At 30.5% G+C, this 17,201-nt stretch overlaps 3 protein-coding genes across 3 annotated transcripts; 1 reads left to right on the top strand and 2 right to left on the bottom strand.

Annotated features, from left to right (window-relative positions):
* Positions 1-5,130: 5,130 nt before the first annotated feature.
* Positions 5,131-5,604, top strand: LOC110725378. The gene has a single exon (XM_021904866.1). It carries the CDS (start codon positions 5,131-5,133, stop codon positions 5,602-5,604), a length of 474 nt encoding a protein of 157 aa, XP_021760558.1.
* A 1,358-nt stretch (positions 5,605-6,962) lies between these two features.
* LOC110725447 (probable glycosyltransferase At5g20260) lies at positions 6,963-10,718 on the bottom strand. The gene is made up of 3 exons (XM_021904926.1): positions 10,531-10,718; positions 7,824-8,184; positions 6,963-7,622 (listed from the first exon to the last, which is right to left on the bottom strand). Exons 2-3 carry the CDS (start codon positions 8,169-8,171, stop codon positions 6,963-6,965), a joined length of 1,008 nt encoding a protein of 335 aa, XP_021760618.1. The 5' UTR covers positions 8,172-8,184; positions 10,531-10,718.
* Positions 10,719-14,515: 3,797 nt separating this feature from the next.
* Positions 14,516-16,375, bottom strand: LOC110725580 (protein transport protein SEC13 homolog B). The gene is made up of 2 exons (XM_021905040.1): positions 16,220-16,375; positions 14,516-15,744 (listed from the first exon to the last, which is right to left on the bottom strand). The coding sequence occupies exon 2, from the start codon at positions 15,662-15,664 to the stop codon at positions 14,756-14,758; it is 909 nt and encodes a 302-aa protein (XP_021760732.1). The 5' UTR covers positions 15,665-15,744; positions 16,220-16,375; the 3' UTR covers positions 14,516-14,755.
* Positions 16,376-17,201: the final 826 nt, after the last annotated feature.

The following is a 17,201-nucleotide window of genomic DNA, read 5'->3' as shown; positions in this document are numbered from 1 at the left end:
TGTATGTTAAGATATTTCAATTGATACTTAAACGTAATTGGTAGGTAGTAGTTTTATGATAAATGATTTTATAATAAGTTTATCATGATAAGATAAATCAATGTATATGAGTAAAAACAACATTCACGCAAAAGAACTTGTATTGATTGAAAACTAATTTTAAAAGTTATGATTTATGAATACTTCGTTTATAATAAGAGTTAAAGAGAGACGACCATTATTTCAAAAACTACAAATATGAGTCAATTAGATTATACTAATCAGTGCAATATCATGCATGAAAAAGTGTAATTCGTATATATATATATATATATATATATATATATATATATATATATATATATATATATATATATATGAGATTTTGCCAATAAAATTAATATGACAATCTTATATTAAACCTTCATAACCATATAAAATGCAGCAACATATGAATTCAAACAAATGATTTAGCAGGTCTATTTATATTAAAGTGTCTTTTAACATTATTAACTATTTATATTAATTTCTCATACTCTTTTTGAGAAATTCCTTTTAATATCGTCTTATTTAACATTATATTATTTAATATATAAATGATAAATTGCAAATTTAGAATAATATATATCAAAACATATAATTATATGTGTCACCAAGGTATAATATAATATTTACATAACTATATGTAATTTACTGATATATAAATAATTTCACGTAATTTGTTAATACATATTTAATTTTAATATACGTATTTCCAACTAATTTTATTTTATTTTTCATTTTTTATATACTAATTTTATTTTAAATATAATATTGATGCAGCTTAAATTCAGTTTATACATTATATAAAAATATTAGAATTACCATATTGATGATAAGAAAATTTGTTAAAAAAAAAATCAAATTAAAGCAAAATTTTGAAAGAGATAATTTTTTTTGAAGAATTTTTTATCTTTATATTTTCTGTTGATAATTACTGCATTATCCATCTTTCATGAATTGTTTTGTGTTTGAAAGTTGAGTACGTCTATTATTATGGCGTTAATGGAAATTTTGGGCTAAATTATGAAAATGTAGAAAAATTGATTAGGTTTAACGTAAAATGTAGGTTGATATTTATAATCCAATTTTTCTGGGTTCATAGATCTATATAGATTTTATTTTCGTGAGTATAATTTAGGGAAATTCTCTTTGGTATTCACAATTTTTCTTTTTTATTTTTTTTTATTTTCTTTTTGATGAATAGCAAAAATTTCAAATATCATTGGTAATCAACTATTAGTGTTATTAATTCAATTATTATGATGTGTTTTAGATTATTTTGTGTGAAAGGGAGTTTTAAAATAACCATCGCGCTTTGATACAAACCTTTGAACATTTATAAAACATAAAAATATAATTTGATCCGAAATAAATTATATAAAAAAAAATTCTTAGAATAATTAGCTTCCAAAAATAACCTAATGTTGAAATAATACTTGTATTAAAATAAAAACATTTGTGCTTGCTAAAATAGAGATTAAAAATTTAATTATAATAAGAAAAATTTGTCTAAGACAACCTTTTAAAAGACAATTTTTGTTTAAAACAACCTTTTAAATTTTTTTGGGCAAAGTCACACCTTGATAAAAAAAAATGTTAAGGACAACCACTACAAGAATAAGTGCGTTTACCGATGGGAAATACCGATGGCCATTAAAAACCATCGGTAAAAAAATAAATTACCGATGGTTTTATCAAGCCATCAGTATTTTAATAAATACCGATGGCTAGGCCATCGGTATATTTTTTCCGACGGCTATCTTCCATCGGTAAACCTTTATTTTTTAAGAGAAAATTTAATTTTTTTACCGATGGCTTTTAGCCATCAGTAAAATGAATATACCGATGGCTTTACACCATCGGTATTTTACCGATGCCTTTTAGCCATCTGTGATTACTTTAATAAAAAAAAAGGAAAACCTTCACAAACCCTAGCCCACCCCTTTACTTTCTGTTTTCCCTCTTTCTCTCTCCTTTCCTAGTTCATTTTCGCCTCTCTCCTTCTCTTTCTCTCTCCTCTCCTCTCCTCTCATGTGTTCTCTTATTCTCGCTCTTCCCAATCTCCATTTGTTTCTCCTTGTCTCTCTTACCGATCTCCTCTTTCTTTCTACTCTCTCCTTCTTCTTCTCAATCTCTCAAGTCTGCTCTCACTCTTCCCTCTCCGCGCTGTTGCGGCGGTACAGTTCAGTTTAGTTCCAATTAGTTCAATTCTGTTCAGCTCCAATCAGTTCAGTTCAGTAAATCAGAATATGCTTTTAGTGTCTTAGGTAATTAATTAGATGTATTATGGCCCACATGTGTTTAATTGTAGCTTGTATAAATAGTTAAACTTGAACTAATAATAAACAAGTTGATCCTTATCATTTCACATACGAGTATATGTATATTAAGATATTTCAATTCATACACTAGTAGAATATAGTAAATGGCCAGCGGGTCAAAACCCTAATGGAAAACGATTTTCAAATCGCTTGCGATTGAGGGGCTTCCCATTTTCCATTTAAATGAAAAGCAGTTCAAAACCGCTTCCCATTTGAAGGTAATGGCAAGCGATTTTGGCGTCAAACCACTTTCCAAAACCGCTTGCTATTACACCTATAATAATTAAAAAAAAATGTTTTTTTTTTAAATTAAATTAATACACAAGAACTTAACATATGTATAAACAATAATATTTTCATTAATCAATTATTGCTTCAATATTACATTTTCTGATTTTCATCAAAAAAATAAAATAAAAAAATACAGTAAATAAATTGGTAAAATGGTTGTTGCTTTTGTCCAGTTTCACCACCAGCCGCGCGCACCCTTAGCCGCCACCAATTATATCAACACCACAACCAAGAACCTTAACTCACATCACCACCACCACCACCACCACCAGCACCCTATCCCGATTCACCCCCACTACCAACCACCTTAAATAAAACAAGAATAAACCCACCTCACCCACCACGACCCTCACCAAAACCAAATCCGCTTGAAACAAGCCAATACAACCACACATCACCGTAATTTTTCTTTTTTTAAAAAAAAAAACTTAAATAACAAAATAAAAGATAGAAAAAAAGGAAACATACCTTGAATTCCACCAAAATATCAAAATGGGCTTGAAATTTGGGTTTTAACGGTCACATTCGACCATGCTAGAGTTTTCATGGTCAAATTTGACATAAAAATCATGAAAATCAAAGGTTGTGAGAAAGAAAGAACAAAGAGAAAGAAGCTCGTTGATGTTGTTGATGGTGTTGCGGGCTCGTCGATGTTGTTGTTGGTGTTACAAGCTGTTGTTGGGTGGGCTAATGGTTGTTGTGGAGAAAGAGAAGGAGATGGAGAGAGGAGAAAGAGGCGTGAGAAATGCGGCTAGAGGAGGAGAGAGAAGGAGGTTTGAGAGGAGAGAGAAATGAGCGTGAGAAATAAGAAAGGAGAGAGAAGAAAAAGATGCGTGAGAAATAAGAAGAAGGTCGCGTACAATTTAAGGTTTTTTTAGCAAATGGCAAGCAGTTCAATGTCCAAACCCGCTTGCCATGTACTTGTTTCAGTGAAAATTGTATAGTACATTAGGGTGTACCATGCTCATGGTACACCTAGTGTTAAATGATGCGTTTTTAACATTTTATTTGCAAGCTGTCAGTTTGTTATTTTTTTTAAAAAAAAATCAATCTCTTCCACAATTCATGGGATTCAACGTGATATTCTCCATTTTTACATAACTTTCAAAATTAAATTTCACCATATTTCAATTTCGAATTAAGAAAGAATAAAGTTTATAAAGAATTTTGTACAGAGAAAAATACAGAGCAAATTATGAGAACATTGTAATCGATGGATCGGAGAAGCTAAGGTAATTTGATTTTATTTGTTATGATTTTAATTTCAGGATTTTGCTTATTAGGTTGATTTTATTTCGTTTTTATTTTGCACGATTATTGTAAAATATCGTTGTTTTTTTTTCAATTTTGATATTTATGAATTTGAGATCCATATGACAAAGGTAGAAGATAGGCTCTTTTATTTTGTCAAAGGTTGAAGATGATGTTCTTTATATTTTGTCAAATGTTGAAGTGGTGTTCTTTATAAATTGTACTTATGTTCGTTATTATAGTTATTGAACAATTATATGAATGTTCTTTATTTTTATCCTTTATGTTCTTTGCTTTGATGTTCTTTGATTTATTCTGTATGTTCTTTGAATTATAATATATCATTTATTAATTATATATATATATATATATATATATATATATATATATATATATATATATATATATCTTAATATTAATTATCACTAACTACGTATATATTTTTTTTAAATCAAGATCGTGAAGGTTTATGACGATATTATTTTGAGATCTCCTCTATTGATGATTGTTTTTCAGATCTAAAGAACATCCGTAATATTATTAAAGAACATGATAATATTATGAAATGAACATAACTTATATATATACCTATCACGATTCAAAGACAAAATTCAAAGAACACTTCACAATAAGCAATGAACATTATGTGACGATAAAAGTATATTGCAATTACAATAAAAAAAACATGGACAATAATTAAAATAAACTATCAAAAAATCTAATAAAAATCATTATATGATATAATTATGGACATAAGGAAAAAGATATAGTTTTAAAAAATAATTGCATACAAACAACTATAAAGTACATCATGTTTTCTAATAGAGAACATTATTAAATCACATATAGAACATTACAAAAAATTTATATGCACCAACCCTAAAATGAATATTGTAACTATATATATTATGGGCCTGTTCATATCTACTTATTTTCAGTTCAGTTCAGCTCCAACCAGTTCAGTTCAGTTCAACTCTAATCAGTTCAGTTCAGCTCAGTTGTTAATTTTTTTTGTTTTTAGATGTTTTAGCATATTACAACAACGACAATAATAATAATAATAATAATAACAATAATAATAATAACAGTAATAATAATAATAATAATAATAATAATAATAATAATAATGGGCTATTTCAGAATGATTGGTGGGAGCCTAAGGAAGTGATATCTCATGTGCATCAATTGATGAAGGAGATGGAGAGTGTTGGGCAGAAGCAGGTGAAAAGGCCTGTTCCTAGGGGTAATGGCTGCAGGTCGTGTTAAGGTGAATATTGATGCGGGTTTACTTGGAGAGATCGGTATTGGTATAGGTGTGGTGGCGCGTGATTCTGAGGGAAGGATTCTATGGTGCGCCTCCATCAAGCGGGGGGAAAAATTGGAGCCCAGGCTGGCGGAAGCAAGAGCTATTCTGGTTGGTATGAAGCTTGCTGCTGCAAGGGGTCATGATTTGGTCGAGTTCGAGAATGATAGTGAGTGTGTGGTAAATGCCATCAATAAGAAGGTTCCTGGCGTGAGTTCTTTTCATCTTATACTGGATGATATTATGGAGGCTGCTCAGTTGTTTTCGTTTTGTTCTTGGAGTTGGGTTCAAAGAGAGGGAAACAAAGTGGCGCATGAATTAGCCCATGCCCCACCCTTTGCTTTAGGTTGTAAGCTCTGGTCTGATAATTTCCCTGACTTCCTTTGTAACCTGTTAGACTCTGATTGTGCAGCTTAATTATTTTTATCCCCTTGTTGGTTTTTTCAAAAAAAATAATAATAATAAAATAATAATAATAAAAAAAAAAATAATAATAATAATTATTATTATTTTAAATTATATTCGTCGTTCAAAATGGTCACATGTTTTTTAATAGTTGAACTCATTGACAAAATGAGAGTACTACACAACAATTACTAGCTTTCATAATCGGTTAGTTCTTCGTCTTCTTCTTCTTCATTAAGTTGCTCCATTACCTCGGCATTCCTCTGAATTGACTCCCATATCTAATCAGTTATTTGGTTTCGTACAATATCCATAGCTGCTTTTCTGTTATCATCGTACATAGTATGATCTTCTGTTGGTCCCATGACTTTAACTTGGTGCGTGAATGGAATCTCTAGTTCATGTAAACGAACAAAATTGTGTAGAGTATAACAAGCAACGATTGACTACAGTAAAATATTGAAGAATACTTTTTATTTTTATATATATATTTAAAATATAATACACAAAAATTTAATAATTTAAAATACAGAGTTATTTTTAAAACACTTTTATATTTTTCACAATCCACTATACATATTATCATTAATTTTCATAAACATTTTCATATATTTTTATGCATTTTAATTTTTCAGTTCAGTTCAGTTCAGTTCAGCTCCAATCAGTTCAGTTCAGTTCAGTTCAGCTCAGTAAATATGAACTGGCCCTAAAGGTGAAAAATATGAACGAAAAAAAAATAATTGAAAACTAAAATTTTGAAAACGAAATTTATAAATTTAAATTTTGAAATTTAAAAACGAAATCTTAATTTAGAGAATAAAAATTATTTTTTTTATAAAGAACATTATATAGTCATATAAAGAGCCTCATTTAAAATTTGAAATTCAAAATTCAGGTGTACCATGTGCATGGTACACCTGGGTGTAGGAACCACGCATTGCTTGTTTCAGTGGTTTTTTTTTAGGTGTTTTTGGAAGCAGAATTCAATAACCGCTTGCCATTTGGGGCTGCCCATTTACTTTTTTCTACTAGTGATAGTTAAACGTACTTGGTAGGGATTAGTTTTATGATAAATGATTTTCTAAGAACTTTCTTATCATAAGATAAATCCAATGTGTTTATGAACTTATATTGGTTGAAAACTAATTCTAAAAGTTATGATTTATGAATACTCTGTTTATGATAAGAGATTAAGAGAGACGACTTATATTTCAAAAATAACAAATACAAGTCAATTGGATTATACTAATAAGTGCAATATCATGCATGAAAAAAGTGTAATTCCTTTTTATATATATATATATATATATATATATATATATATATATATATATATATATATATATATATGTGAGATTTTGACAATAAAATTAATATGACAATCTTATATTAAGCCTTCGTAACCATACAGAATGCAACACCATATGAATTAAATCAAATGGTTTAGCAGGTCTATTTATAGTAAAGTGCCACTTTATACTATTAACTCCTTGTATTAATTTCTCATACTCTTTTGGAGAAATTCCTTTTAACATCGTCTTAATCTCAGGAATTTTCGACACCGGAACATGGATCGAAAATCGACTCCAATCAAGAACATCACTGAAAGGGAACGAATAATTATCCTTAATAACTACGGGTACACAATCTGCGCGTATAGCTTCGACTATACGTGAACTTGCTACTTCGTAACCACTAGGGCATAAGCAAAACTTGCTTTTTCCTAACATTTGGAAGTAATTTAGATGCTTAGGAAGGTGTTCATAGAGTTGGATTTCATTGTCTTTCTCCCATTGCTCAAATAAGAACTTTCTAACGTGGCCATGGTTACCACCCGCGAAAAATGCAAAGATTCGACGCTTACTTGTGTGCAAACCCAAGCCTGGTTGGTTTAATTGCCTAGCCGGGACATTTATCTCGGGGATTGGTACGTCTCTCACGGGTTGGAATCCCTCGGATGTATTAGCGTTACAAAGTGCTCTTATAAGATTTTGCAACAATTTTGGGTTGCCAAATGAAATATCCGGTGCCTGAAATATATACAAACATAATTACATTAGCTAGGAAATTATATGAAAAAGTACCTCAAGATAATACCACTTTTAATTTGTTTGAATTTATATGATTTGTCATGTGTCGTATATGTAAATTCATAAGATAACTAGATTAAATTACACTATTCAACATGATGATAAATTATTAACAAAGAGAGTTATGTTATAACGACTCACCCAGTCATGACAAGAGAGCATGAAATGATCAGCTCCATGACTTCTATTCCAATAAGGATACTTCTCCGCCACCGCATTGACATAGTCCAATGTCACTCTATTGAGCGGTCCACGATCGAAGTCGTGGGGCTTGTAAAATGATATCCTTATGTTTACTATACTAAAGGGAAGAAAGAAGACATGCGCCTCGTTAGGGTTACTAGCCAAAAACTTGTTGATCAAGCTCATTCCATCTTCCATTTCTTGAATGAAATGCCCTTCTATACCATAGATATAGCTCATTGGTCCTTGGTGCACCAAGGGTGGCTCCCCTTCTTTGTAGGTCCATATCTTGAATCTTTTTACCATCTCTATATGACTCCTGCTTATGTTATCAATTTAGCTTACAATTAGTTATAGCAAATCTATGTATAATATCGTACGTATGTATCACAATAATAATTGCATAATGGATGTGTACACATCACATGTAACAACTATTTGATAAAATAACCTTTAACAATAATAAAAAAAAAAAAACTAAATAAATGTAAGCTATTCGCATGATTAACAATTAATTTTGCCGAACTAGGCCAATGTATGATATCCTTACAAATCGCCGGGGCATGCACGAGTCATCATCACTCATGCCATAATCCATGATCGATAACTTAACCCATACGAGCTTGCGCATAGAATGATATGCATGCAGCATACAAGTGCATGTGTACTCAAACAACATATAACATATTTTACCCTAAAATTCATGCTACTTATCTTCCAAATTACTCCATCATTATTCATACTTTAAACCATCATTAATTCTGATTATAGGATCCTGTGCCATTTCAAATGTAATGTACGACCATGTGAAATTGCTACTTCATTCTAAGTATCGGAGTACGAGAGCTGATACACATACAATTATTGTATGTGGTCCCTACATACAATACCATTAGAATTTTGACACATCATCAAAAAGGGGAGAAAACTAGGAGTTAAATATAAATTGAATTCAAATAGAACTTGAATCCATAATTTTAGCCAATAAAAATATGAGAAATTAAGGTTGTATGTATAGACCACATACAACAATTGTATGTGTAGCCTTTACCATCGGAGTACTAGTGTTATACCGTCAAAAAATTCAACGAGTGTAAAATTATATGTAGTGATAATCGTGTAATCATCGTATAATATAAGGTTTTATATTATCCACCTTCAATTTGTTTTCATATTTCTTGGATCTCTCAATTCAAAAAGGAAGCTTGTTTACACTTTACAGTATAGTTTAAGGTATTGAGCATTTTCGTACTTTGTTTTAATGAATTACTTAGCTTCTTTTAATAATTATTATGTGCTTCACACACTATTAATTAAATTGTTTATTATTAAAATCATGCGTATTAGCCTCTCTGTCTATTTTTTTTTACTCAAAATTTTGTGTTTTAATAAAATAAAAACATGATGATCAATAGTAAATTGATTAACAAGTCTGCAAAAAAGGACAAAAAAGAAAAAAAGCAAATGAAATACAAACAATGAAAGTGTTACAAGTAAAAAATTTTATCGTAGTTTTTTGTGCATTTCCTATTATGCAGGAGACAAAGAAATTTTTTAGAGATTATATATATATTTTTTGGTGTTTAGAGAGCCACAAGGGGTGAGAATCGATCCCAAGATCTCTTGAAATCGGGAGGGAAACTCTAACCACTTGAGCTATCCCCGAGGCAAAGCAAAATTTTAGAGATTACTCCTTTTTTTTTTATTTGGTTGCTAGCTTCGTATTTGATAAACATTACGTATTAAATTCATCAATACATTAATTCATATTTCCAAAGAAATTTCCAAAACTTAACCTCTTTTTGCCTGTTTGTCATTTCTTAAATCAATTAGTGTCTAGGGCACATGCTACTATATGTTATATGTGCATGCATTTATTAGAATTGTGATTTATTTTCCTTCTTTACTTTTTTTTTTTTTTTTTTGAGGAATTTTCCTTCTTTACTTTATCGTGAAGACCTTCCCATTAAATAAATTATTTCCTTCAAGTCTAAGATTATGGAAAAGCACAATCGCAATGAAATAAAAATATATGATAAAAAATCTTTAGTCAACCATTTGGAATTCATTAATATTATTCAATTATTCTCCTGAGTTTTAACTCTTATTGATATTCAATTTTTCCGTCAAAGAAAGAAAGACAAAAGTCCAAGTTATACATAGACAATATATGAATTAAATGTCGTTTCCCCTCTTTCTATTTAAGGTTTTTTTTATTAAATTATACCATTGCATGTATAAAAGTAATAGAACTATGTATAAATTTCGATGTACAATTTTCATCCTACACTCGAATGTAATACATATACAAATATCTAACACGTCTTAAAAGTTGTTGAAATTCTTGTGTTTGATTAACCAATTCTCACTAGATTTAACAATTAAATTATTAGTCGACTATTAATATGAACATCATCTCTAAGAAAATTTATACTCGTACTAGGTAGGTTTTAATACTAATGTACTATGTATATTTGTTTGAATTTAATAATTTGACATATTATCAACATGAACAAGTTATATTATCATCGTAAAAGTAAATTATTCCATAACTTCTAAACAGAATTAATTAATTTAAAGTGAATTATACGAGTATATATTACTTCAAGTTTAATTTGAAGGAAAAAAAAATAATTAAAGAGTAATTAGTTTTTTAAAGGCTTACTGATGGAAAGCATATGGATTCCGGTAAACGGGACCTCTTGGAATGAAAGTCTGTTCTTCTTCTGATGTATAACTCTGGCTCCGGGATGCTTCCTTGATCGCGGCACGAGCTCGAGCCAATCCATCCTCAATCTTCTCCAAACTACGATGGTCTTTGTTGTTATTGTTGTTCTTGTTTTCTACCTCTTTCTTCTATACATGCACAAAGAAAGTCAATTAAGAAAAAATTTACCAAGACATTAGAAAAAATAAATTTCAAAAAAAAAAATTAAAGGAAAATAACCAGTATATAATGAACTTACAACTAGCATGGAAAAAATTGAGATGTTATTGTGAGAATGGTGTGTATGATTATTAATAATGTTAATGGAAGGGTTATTATTAAAAGAAAGTGGAAAAAGATTAGAAAAAAGATTGATATTTAAATTAAACTTGTTTTGGTGAAAGAAAAATAAGTAAAACAAGGTTAGAATAAGAAAAGAAGGAAGAATTAGGAAAAATTTTGTGGGTGTGTTAGCCATGGAAGAAGTTTTTAGGTGCTTAAAACTTATTTTACCTCTCTTTCATAATCTCTTCTTTGTTTTAAATAAGTAAGAGTATTTATATTTCTTTGCTTCTTTCACTTGGTTGTGGTCTTATATATAATGGCGTGAATAAAAAGATAAGAATTTTATAATCATATATATACAAGTGGACGTACTAGTATTGTTATTAATTTTTTTCCAAACCAATATTATTTTATGTGTGCTTGATTATTATATTATTATACTAATGCAACTTAATTAGTTGATTATCATATGGAAAAGTCAAAGTTTAGGGACTTAGGGTATATGATGATTTTATGAAGTATTAGAATATATGCATGGAGTGTCTTCAAAAAGAATATATGCATGGAGTACTAGAAAAAGTATCCCTTTGTATTTTGTATGTTCATATTTATTAGTTTACCAAGTTAAAATTCCGTGTAATGTATGGTTGTTAAATATTTTTGACATTAATACTACAAAATATAAAGTATATTAAAGATATTTGGAAATATTTCATTTGGGTATATATGAAATATGATTGTCAAATTAGAAGGAAAATATCACAAGATATAAATATTTTACTTAAAGATTTTGCAAAAAAAACAAAAAATAAAATAAAGCAAAACAAAAAAAGGTTGGGAAATTTTTCACAAAGTAATAACAACTAACAAGTGTCATGGAAGTATTTGTTTTTAGTATAGGTTAATAGATATTTCATAAGGAAATTTTTTTTCACAAAGTAATGAAAAGTTTACACGAGCTCATGTTTCTAAGAGAGATGAGTATATCATTTCATATAACCAATATATAAAGCTAGTCTTTTAGCCAGGTCACGAGGCAGTGACACTTGACGTTCAAATTTTTCACCAAGTGTTGCGCCACGTTGAATATATTTAAATATACTTCATAAGATAAAAAAGTTAGTTTAGAATTCTATTTGGATAAAATTTTAGGATAAAATTGTTAGTTTAGAGTTTTATTTTCGATAATATACCAATATTTAAGTACAAATTGAATTATAATTTTATTCAAAAAAAATTTATCATATTATTTTAAAAAATTATCATATAAATTTATTTTTTATATCATAATATTTTTTTGGAGTGAAGGAAGTAGTTCAATGCGTAAAACATACCTTTATAATATATACTAATCGTTAAAATAATATACTTCACAATCTAATAGAATTTTATTACTATGTACACCTGTCAATTAGGGTCGGGTCATAAAAGTTTCGGATTGGGTCACTTCAGGTTACGAGTCAAAAAAATTTCAACCCTTGCCCAAAGTTTTGGAGTCGGGTCAACGGGGTTTGAACATTTATTTTATTTAATTTTTTTTTTGGTAATTTTTTTTTTTAATTTATTAAATCGAACATTTCCACCATCATTATTATCAGTCATTACATACCTACTAGCTAGATAGCAAATCGTCACAAAAGCACATCAATTTTAACTTTTTTTTAGGAAATCAATTCCTAATTAATTTTATATCAATGATATTTTAATTCCAATATGTAACTTGATATAAGCTAAGGTTGATTGGTTATTTTAATTCCAATACGTAACTTGATATAAGCTAAGGTTAGCTTATCCTCGATCAATTGATGAAATGCTACACATTGAAGTTTTTAAAATTTGTTCATTTTTAATTATACGAAACTAGGCATAAACTTATACTAATTGACGACCTATGATATTTTTATAGTTTTTAGAAAATTATGAATTTCGGCTAATATCACAAGTGAATGATACATACCAAAAATCAAGGATCAAATCACATTGTCCTACGAAAGTGAGGGATAGCTCAAGTGGTTAGAGCTCTCTACCAATCCCATGAGATTCTGGGATCGATTTTCACCACCGTACTTAAGACTCTCTAAACACCAAAAAAGGAAAAAAAAAATTCACATTGTCCTACCCTTAGGAACCATATTTTTCATTTACTTAATAATTTAGTTATATTGTTGTCTATTACTTTCGGAAGCATTAAATCAAAGTTAAGAGATACAAACCTCAATTCATGGCTAAAACTTAGAGGTATGGTCGACTTATAAGCAATAATAAGCTATACCATTATGTCAAAAAAATAAAGCTATTACCCAATAGTTTAATTCTTAATTAAGCATATAGCTAGTAGATTGAGATAGCTAGGCAGGTTATTCCAAAAAATCAAAGCTATTTTGAACTTTTGATGGTAGGTTACTAGGTTTAAGTTAGAGTCAATTATGCATTTACTCATATAGTTGAACGAAATATTTCATAGTTTTTTTCCCCTTAAAAGTGGGAAATTAACAACAATGTTCCCATCTTAAGACTTGTACACTTCAACTTTTTTTTTTTTTTTTAATTGCAAAATTTAAGGTCTCCCTCCGTCCCTAAATTACATTCCTACTTCTCTCTATTATGTGAGAAATAAATGCTAAAACTAAGAATATAATTTAGAGACGGAGAGAGTACTTTTTAATATTACTTATACAATTATACTTAATAAAATCAAATACTTGGTATAAATCACAAACTTTTAAAAGAATTAGACTGTACTTATTAACTATCAACAATTACCTTAATATAAAATAAAAGTTACCTTTTACATATAACTATTAGATTACATTGTGAGGTTCTCAAAAAAAAAAAAAAAATTAGATTACATTGTGAAAATCACTCGTAATGTGTATCCAAAAGAGCAAAAGTTTTTGTTTGATCTTACAAATCAACGTTAATACTAGTACATCATTTTATAGAAATTGTTCAGAAATTTTAGCTCAAACTCAATTTTTAAGGGCTTGTTTGACATTGTTTTTTGTTTTTAGTTTTCAGTTTTTTAATAAAATTACATGATTGGATATAATCTTAGTTATAAGTATAATTGTACATCGACGTAATACGATGTCGGATTTGTATTCATGTGTTGCAAAGCCTAAGTTTGATCGAGTTACAAGCGAAGAACCACAAATTTAGTGAATGGAAACTGAACACCTACAGCTACGCTGCTCAACTCTGTCCATCACCAGTAAAACCTATCATAATGCTTCAACTAAGGAAATCAATCGGTTCATCTAAGGAAGAGAAAGATATCATTGCGACTAAATAATCAAATCGTGACTTAAACAGGGGGAAACAGAAACAGAAACAGATGGCTCAATGCATCGATTCAACCCAGAAGATGTCTCACACGAAATACTACGTAAAACAGAGACCTTGTCTTAGGCTCTGGCAAGGATCAAAGTTGATAGAGGATACCAGAATGCACATGTCACTAACCAAGGCAGCATTTACTGAGCAAGAAGCAACTTCTAAGACCTTCATAGACTATAAGAGCTATGATCTTACTAAAATCATCAATTCGCAACTAGCAAGCTCAACCCCTACCTGCCTTTCTCAGATCTATGTCACATTATACCACAAACACAACATGGTAATTTGCAGAGATTACTAATGAGGATGAAATTAACGAATTAAACAATGGGCAAATAACAAATTTGGATGCTGTATAAATCTAAAACAGAAAGGATCACCAAGTATGTCTCTCTCTACCTTGAGTGATAGTTGTAAAACAATATCAGCTAAAGCATACAATCAACAGTATTCACCACACAACAAAACTGCAGCAGAATCGGACTAAAAAAACTAGTTCGGTCAAGTCCATAAGAAAAGAAATTGTAGTAAGGTAGAAATTACAAAGAGAATCTGCAAAAACCTATGGCTCCACCGTTGAAACCTGCTGCCACTCTCCATCAACTGCCTCTTTCCACAATGTAACGTTGTTGTCTCCATCTGCAACAGCCAACAAGTTCCCGGTCAAAGACCAAGACACCCTCCAAACAGGAGTCTTGAAGTCCTTCAATACTCTGCCCTCCCATTGCTCCCCTTCTTTGCCTACAGTCCATATGACCACAGTTCCATCCTGTGAAGCGCTAGCAATTGTCGACTTTGGAAGCCCTAGATTAGGAGCCCAGGCCACATCCCTGACCCAATCTGAGTGCATCTGAAGAGCAGGGAAGCAGTCCATCTTCCATGTCCCATTGAAAAGCTTCCAAACTTTCACGGTGTTGTCACAACCCCCGGAAACCAATTTATGGACGGGTTCAAGCAATCCAGATCCAACAAGAGCCCCTGGAGCTGTTGCTGGAGCCCATGAAACAGATGTTACCCCAACCGGATGAGCCTGATCAATCCTGTTTGTGTCCCAACTACCATCAGCCTGAAGGGTAAGAACAGAGATGGTTCCATCAGACGATCCACAGGCCAAACAAAGCCCTATTTCATGAGGTGCCCAAGAAATGGAATTAACTGAAGATTTGTGCTCATGGAACACATGAGCTTGTGCCCACTCATTCGGATTGCCCTCCTTCCAGATAATAACTCTACCATCATAGGAGCACGAAGCAAGAACTGAGCCAAATTTCGGGTGTGCCCACGCAACCTGCCAGACAGGCCCTTGGTGGCCGGTCAATGTGGCAAGAGGTTGTGTGGCGGAATTACTGCTCACACCAATTATCTTAATCGAGGTATCAGACGACGCAGTGGCAACACGTTTACCATAATAATCCATTTGAACATCATGAACAACATCATTATGCCCGGTTTCGATCTTCTGTGCAGGCATTTTCGTTTCTCAGTCTTATCCTTCCTCAACACAATACAATTTCTTTTTCCAGTCCTCAAATTCAGCTAAACTTCCACCAACTATATGACAATTGCATTACAATCCAAGTAAATTAATCAATCAAATTTCCTCAAACAACCCTAAATCAGTAAACAACCACTGAAACCAACATAATAAAAATGGTAAAATCACATCAAACATGAAATACAAAATGAATTGCAATCAAAATTCACCCTCTTAAAAACCCCAGATAAGATCTGACGTGGGATTCAACCATCCAACATCAAAATTCAATTCTTTAACCCTAATCCTCCAAATGTTCTTCAGTATGACTATTAAAATCAGATCTATAGCATATAAAAGCAAAAAATCTAGAATACCCAGAAACTAGTTTTAAAAAATCATGAATAACAGATCGGAATAATTCACACAAATCAAACAATCAGGCATCAGATTGAACACAAAGAAATAAATCATAATATTTGGGTCTAAATTTAATAATCATCGAGTTTCATAGTTAGAGATCTAATTTAAGAGAGGGGAAGAGAAACATACCTGAAGGAAAGAATGTGCGTGGCCAGAATAATAAGAGAGATGATTGTGAGAAAAACAGGAGAGAGAATTAGGGAAATTGGAGTAATAAAATGTAAAAAGCTGAAAAGAATGAGAAACGGGGTTACGGGGGTTCATGAACTGCTGAAAATCGGTGTCATATTTTATTTAATGCAACGAATAAAATTGTGAAATACTCCTCCGTTTTTAAATATTTGCTCAATTTATGTTGGACATGTATGTCGATGTTAATTAGGGCCTTAGGAATGTCCGTTCGGTTTTCGGTTTTAATTTAGGCAAATTCAATCCGGTCCGAATTATAATTCGGTTTTCAATTTTTCAATCCGATATGATCCGAATTACTCTCTCAATCCAATCCGATCTAATACGAATTAAAATTCGGTTATTTGGATCCGATCAGAAAAATCCAAATTAGAGAACGTTAATTTTTAGCGTCTAATACAATAATAAAAAATAAAAATGCAATTTTAAAAATAATACTTGTTCAAGCCTTAATATTAATACTAATACAAGTTTTGTAATAGTATTGATTGAATTAAATTGTTCAAGATCAAGGCAATATTAATTAATATTAAGCTATTACATCTACAAGACACATCATTACAGCAATCCATGCACCAAATCTCATCAGCAAACTAAAAAGGCAGAACCATGCACCACAAAATATCAGCAGGCAGCAACTTAATTAAGACACCATGAAAGCATATTCATAAATGCTTAATTTTACAATTCAGTTTTCGATTTAGTTTGATTCCAATTAGGGTAAATCAGACCTGATCCAAAAATCTGAATTTTGAAAAAAATCTCAATTCGATTCGATCCAATTTAAAATTTTGGATCCGATCCGTATTGATAATTCGGTTTGGGTTGGATTGGATTTCGGTATTAATCCGAAATATGGACAACTCTAATGTTAATCTTTGATCAATAATATCTTTAATTTTATTTTATTTTTGAAGCAATA

Source organism: Chenopodium quinoa, unplaced genomic scaffold, assembly GCF_001683475.1.
Source record: "Chenopodium quinoa cultivar QQ74 unplaced genomic scaffold, ASM168347v1, whole genome shotgun sequence".
Taxonomy (NCBI): Eukaryota; Viridiplantae; Streptophyta; class Magnoliopsida; order Caryophyllales; family Amaranthaceae; genus Chenopodium; species Chenopodium quinoa.
The sequence above is the reverse complement of the archived record's forward strand: the minus strand, read 5'-3'. Positions and strand labels throughout refer to the sequence as shown.

Coding starts and splice junctions, on each gene's coding strand:
- LOC110725580 (XM_021905040.1), bottom strand. CDS start 15,664: ATGCCTGCACAGAAGATCGAAACCGGGCATAATGATGTTGTTCATGAT.
- LOC110725378 (XM_021904866.1), top strand. CDS start 5,131: ATGGCTGCAGGTCGTGTTAAGGTGAATATTGATGCGGGTTTACTTGGA.
- LOC110725447 (XM_021904926.1), bottom strand. CDS start 8,171: ATGGTAAAAAGATTCAAGATATGGACCTACAAAGAAGGGGAGCCACCC. Junction 7,623..7,823: donor TGCTCTCTTGTCATGACTGG/GTGAGTCGTTAT, acceptor TATATATTTCAG/GCACCGGATATTTCATTTGG.